Source organism: Amborella trichopoda, chromosome 9 (assembly GCF_054954075.1).
Source record: "Amborella trichopoda isolate Santa Cruz 75 chromosome 9, AtrichopodaSantaCruz75HAP2 v2.0, whole genome shotgun sequence".
Taxonomy (NCBI): domain Eukaryota; kingdom Viridiplantae; phylum Streptophyta; class Magnoliopsida; order Amborellales; family Amborellaceae; genus Amborella; species Amborella trichopoda.
The window spans coordinates 34,984,497-34,990,496 of record NC_142344.1 but is presented as its reverse complement, the minus strand read 5'-3'; the positions used below and the strand labels follow the sequence as shown (position 1 = coordinate 34,990,496).

The window sequence follows — 6,000 nt, the reverse complement described above, 5'->3', positions numbered from 1 at the left end:
CCCCCTAACTAAATAAAAAAATAAAAAATACCTAAACTACCCTCCATTACTTTTACCTTACCCACATCTCTCTCATCTGTCACACCAAAACCTGTGTAAGTGCGGTCCGGCAGTAGGCCTCATACACTGTGTAAAGTGTGGTCCGACAATAGGGGTTTGACATTATCTAAAGTGTAGTTGGACAGTTGCAAAGGGCGGTCCGGCAGTATATGTTATTGGATTCCGGGGCTCCAGCATTATGTAAAGGGCGGTTCAAAAGCACTCAAATTCGGTTCGACTTAAAGTGGTCCGTCACTTATGCGCTCCTACAATATGATGTTGCGCTCCGGCAATGTGTTATTGGGTCCAAAAGTCAGAAACTGGCCAAAATGATTTTTATACACTCCTATAATGTGATGGTGTGCTTTGCCAATATGCTTGTGGGTCCAAAAGTCAACATCAAATATGGCCAAAATTATTTTTATGCATGAAAAAGGTATTTTCGTTTAAAAATAAATTTTTTTCCTTGGGGGTATTTACATAGAAAGTTTGAAGTTTGTTTTGGAGAAAAAAGGGTGAGGAAATATTAAGTTAGAGGTAAATTACATAAAAAATCTTGGGTTTTTTTTTTTTTTTGGTAATTTTTCCTTTTACATACCCTAAAGGCCTAGACGAAACCACTATTGGATTACATCTTGTGGGCGATACACGCGGGCCAGCTCATGTGGCACCAGCTAGATAACCCTAAGGGTTCGCCCTAACAGACAAAATAAAAAATGAAACGCCAACTATGCACATCAGCGCAGAATGGGTAGTCAGAGACCGATCCCGTACTTTCTCGAACCTCCTTTGGTGATAAATTTCTATTATAATCCAAAATCACTCCGTTTGCTTCCTGAATCCCCTCCTCTCTCTCTACCTCAGCTTCCCCACCTTCCCTTTCCTGCACTGAGTTTGTACCCTCGAACCCTGAGCCCACACCTTCTTTCTCTCTTCTCTCTACCGTGCCTGGCATTAAAACAAAAGAAGCTAGAGTATGGCCTTTGCACAGTCATTGAGGCCTTTGCCCCTTGTCCATCCCACTGTTACTGCTGCCACTCGAGTGATGTTGCCGCTCCGTCATCACTCCTTGCCACCTCATCTACAACAATCCCACAAATTGCTCCGCTCCACTTTTCTCTTATCTCGTCGTGCAAAAGGTTATCTATTCTTTTTCCTTAATTAGTATTTTTGTTTACTAGTTTTCGTCTCAGAACCTCCTATTCTTGCTCTTTCTTTTTAATATAGTTATGCTAGGTGGTTTTATTAGTGGATTTGTATGCTGGGGATTTTTTTGCCGCTTTAATATAGAATTCATTTGTTATGCTGATGATGTTGCCGCTTTGATCGCTTCCTTTTGAAAAACCCTAGTTAGGTTGCCTATCGCTGTAATGTTCTATGTTGAATGTTGTTGTCCAGAATGATATTTTTTCTCTCTATCTCTCTTATGTCTTTAGATGTTTGTTGGGGTAACCAGACATAGTAAGGGGGGTGGTTATCTTAAGGCCGGTCGGTTTTGCATTTTCTTCTTGGGATTGCTGAACACTGACGAATGTTGTATTTAATCCATGTATCTAGCCATTGCATTCACTATTAGGGTATCTCCTTCACTGAAGGTGAGATTGGAGTTGTTTACTTTAATGGCCACATGAGAGGTGGTGGCTCTTATTTTCATCTCAAACATTCAATATCGTGTTTATTTGTTTCATGTCGAGAAAGAATTCACGATATTATGAATATTTCTCCATGAATCATGATATCATGGTGATTAGTTGGGCAAAACAAAATCCAGTAATAATAATAATAATTAAAAAATCCAGGTTTGAATATTGAATCCATCCTCCTCTGAAACTTTGAGGGAGCATTTTTGACTCCGAAGTGCATCACTAGCCATTCATATAATCCTTCAGGAGTTGAAAAGGCTGTTTTGTGAATATTTTCTTCTTCAATTTTCACTTGATGGTACCTTGACTTGCAATCAAATTTTGAGAAAATCCTTTTTTCTGCATCTCTCTGTATCAATTCTATCATTTGAGTTATCAACTCTTCATCCTCTTTATTGCATCTAGTGTTTCAAAAAGCGCCTAGGTGGCCGTGGGGGTCCAGGCCGTCTAGTGCCTAGGCGGGCGCCTAGAACTTGGGCGGCTTAGTGGTGCCCGAACCTGCGCGGCTCAGTAGTAAGACAAATGTTAGAATTTTGATATTCTAACTATAAATGAGGACAATTTTGATATTCTAATCACAAATATTAGAATTTTGATATTTTTTTTATAATCCATATTTGATATTTCCATGGATGAGGAGAATTTTGATAGTCCATAATTCATATTTTCACACCATGCTAAAGCCATACAAGCATACATTGATACACACAAAAGTTGGATAGTATAAAATAGAAACTAAAAATAAGAAAAAAATATACAGAAAAAATATACAGTTTAGGACTCAATAGTGAACATTCAACAGTCAACACCAAGAGTTAAGCGTCTTCAATTCTTCATTCTTTAGTCATCATCATCATCATTGTCATATGTATCAGATTCGATGCCATTATTATTAGAGTCATCTCCCTTTTCAACATAATGCACGTCCTCCTCTGTTTCTTCTAAATCTGCCTCTTCCTCCTCTTCTTTTACCTCCCTCTTACTCTGTGTAGATGAGGCCGTAGGAGTCTTGGCTGCTCTACCATTTTCTATCTTTTTGTGCTTCCCTGAACTCAAATATTGTATAATCTCCTCTCTGGTAGCCTCAAGAACATTTTTACACAAGGCAAGATCTCCCTTAATGCCGACAAGGTGTTTTTTGAACCGGTAATTATCCCCATTAGTATCCTTTCTACAATAATTACATTTGATACGATTTTTGTCATTCGGATTCAGGTTATGACCATACTTCCAACTCGGATCACCACTTCTAGAATAACCTAGAGAAAATATTTCCATAAAACAAGGCTCATTTTCATCATTTGTTGGTTCTACTAAATTCAATAATTGTCTAATCTCATGTCAAATAGCGCCAAAAACATTTTTACAAGAAGCAACATTCCCTTTAATACCGTCAACTTGTTTCTTGAATCGGTTAATACCCCCATTGGTATCTTTTTCACAAATATTATGCCTTATACAATTTTTATTGTTTGGTTTCAGTTTATGACCATACTTCCAACCCGGATCACTTTTTTTAGCAGAACCAGAAATAGGCCTATCCAAATGACGAGGATTTTGTTCCTGTTTTTGTTTTACGGAAGTCATAAATTGATTAATCTCCTCTCTGATAGCTTCAGTAATATTTTTACAAGGGGCAACATTCCCCTTAATCTTGACAAGATGTTTCTTAAACAGGTTTATGCCACATTTTGTATCTTTTTCACAATAATTGCATCTTATACAATTTGTCATTCGGATTTGGGTTATTTCGACTAGATTTTGAAGAAGACATCTGAAAATAATGCAAGCAATCTAAAAAATAAAGTTTGGCACTTAGTTTGATTACTCGAACTCCAAACTTCCACCTCTGAGATGTTTTCTGGTGCGAAGGCCCTAGGCGCCCGCCTAGGTGAGTGCCATACTGCCTAGGGACCGCCCACCTAGTCCTGGACCGCCTAAGTGGCCCGCTTTTTGAATCACGTATTGCATCTTATAGGCTTACTTTGAATTGGGATATCATGGAGAGTTGGTATATGAGCTTTAGGTGGATCTTTATCCCAATTTTCCAAAGGATGGTCAACACAACAATTTTTGAAGATTTATGTGATTTCTCTTATATCAAGCAATTTTGGACTAGCTTCTAGGCTCATGCCCTTTATTTGTCTGATGATTTCATTTTTTTCATGCTGCTTTTCTAACTGTCGAACATTTTTCATAATTTTTATTATAGAAGGATTGCTTTGAATTTTTTTTGTTCTCATTTTGAAAGTCGGTGATTTGAGGTACAATTTCTTTTTCTCCTTCCATAGTAAAAACTATCAAATCTTTTGATATTGTGTAAGGGCTTATCTCATCTAGAGTTACAGAGCTTATTCTTGCTTGATATCCTCCATTGTTAATATTAATAAAGTCGATGAAAACTATTTTTCCTCCAATTTTAACTAAATATTAATGGCAAATTCTGTTAATTTTCTTGTACCATTCATTGTATCAACTTCTTGTTATTGAGAATATTTCGCACAACTTTTCCATAATTCTTTGGTCCAAAAATTTATATTAGCGCTGATATCAAGCAATAACACTTATCTTTTTTCAATTTTCACCTCCATCTATAGCAATTTTTGCTGGCACTAGTAACAAATTTTGTGAGTGCACCATTTTTTGAATTTGATACAAATTTTCTTTTGAAATGTCATTCTCTTTGAATGGTTTTTCAAACAATTTCATATAATCACCCTTATAGTCACTTTGAAACTTTGTTTTAACTTTTCAATTTGAGCATCTTCATAAAAAAAAACTAATGAATCATTGGACTCATCATCATTGGATAGAGAACTTATAGTCTTTTTCGATTATTTGCTAAGGGCAGGATGTTGAGCATACTTCTTGTTGTTTGTTCTTTTCTTCTGAGACCACATCTTTCCAAGTCATCATTTTACGTTTCCACCATTTCTTCAGTTTCATTACTTTCGTCACCTATACTTGCATCATTTGGAGCAGGAGTAGAAGTAGATGCAGAGCCTAAAACTTTTCGAGATCTCCATTGCATAACAATTTTTTTTTTTGACTCCAATCAACTCCAAAAAATTTCTTTTTTGAAATTTCAACCAATACAGGGCAAACAAAACCATCATTTTGGGCCAAGTATAAGTGTGAAAGAGCATAAACTTTTCCTCCATCATTACTATTGTGCAGACTTCCTCAAGATTCGATCATATGTACTGGATATGCTTCAGTACATATCCACTCTTTTCTTTCAGCCTTTTTCTTTGGGTGAAATACTCGAAGATCATGCATCATACATGGAATAATTAAATCCCATTCTCTCATGGAGGAATATTTGTTCTAATGATGTAAACACTTGATTTTCAGTAAAGTATATCCAAATTATTTGTGATTGGCTTTTCTGGGTAAGTGATGTTATCATAAAACTATTCACAAGCCATTTTTGGAAAAATCTTTTGCCTACTACACTTCACTGCGGCAGATAGGGAGCAAACAGGAGCGAGCCTATGGGCTCTGATACCAGAAAGGGGGAGAGAGGTGAAGAGAGTTGAGAGAAGAGAAAAGTCTCAGTGAGAGAAGTCTCAGTGAAAAAGGAAAGGTTTTAGGGACTCAGATAGAGTGATGTGGACTTAGAAAGAGAGTCTAAAGAGGGTTCTATTTATAAAGAGAGGGTGTAAAAAGTGTTCAAGGGAGGACCATAAAAGAGTTTGTAAAGAAAATATGAAAAAATACGAAAAGAAATGTGAAGGGCTTTAAATGAAGGAAGTACAAAGATGTAAGAACAAAGTACAAAAGGGTTTTAATGAGGGCGTACTCAATAATTGAAGGGAGAGGTAAAGAAGGGAGAGAGTTCTACGAAGGACTTTAAGAAGCGTAGAGAATAATTATTTTTTGGGATTTTTGATAAGAACTGAAAGAAACACACAATGAGAGAGATTTAAAAAGAACAAAAGGGACGCAGAGAGATATTCAAAATCCTTTTTTATTTTATTTTTTTGTTCAAATTGGGTTACCTGGTAGGGCGGGTAACAAGGAGGTAGAAAGCAAATAGGTGAGAAGTTTGACGAGGAAGCTGAGAGAAGCAAGTAACAAAATCTTACTGTAAATAATAATTAGTATTTGCATGCAGGAACATCTGGTGCATCTCAGAATATTAGCAGAAACTATGCAGAAACATGGAATAGGCCTTTCTTCTTCTAAAGGCAAATTTCAGATCGCCAAAGAATCAATTGATTTTCTTGGTATACATATCTCCAAGGGCAAAATACAGATGCAGCCCCATGTTATTATGAAAATTGGAAAGTTTCCAGATAAGCTGCAAGATAAGTTG

At 36.5% G+C, this 6,000-nt stretch overlaps 1 protein-coding gene across 4 annotated transcripts in view; it reads left to right on the top strand.

The window, feature by feature from the left end:
* Positions 1–657: 657 nt before the first annotated feature.
* The window catches only part of LOC18436628 (cell wall integrity/stress response component), a 28,919-nt gene continuing 23,576 nt past the window's right edge, over positions 658–6,000 (top strand). For 2 of the 4 annotated variants that reach the window (XR_016041668.1, XM_011626009.3), the window contains exon 1: positions 704–1,178. Coding sequence is in view for 2 of the 4 variants with exons in the window: in XM_011626009.3 (XP_011624311.1) it covers positions 1,016–1,178 (163 nt within the window). In the remaining 2 variants the exon portion in view is untranslated. Of the gene's footprint in view, positions 1,179–6,000 lie in introns of all 4 variants that reach the window. The other 2 variants (XM_011626010.3, XR_016041669.1) reach the window with 2 other exon arrangements.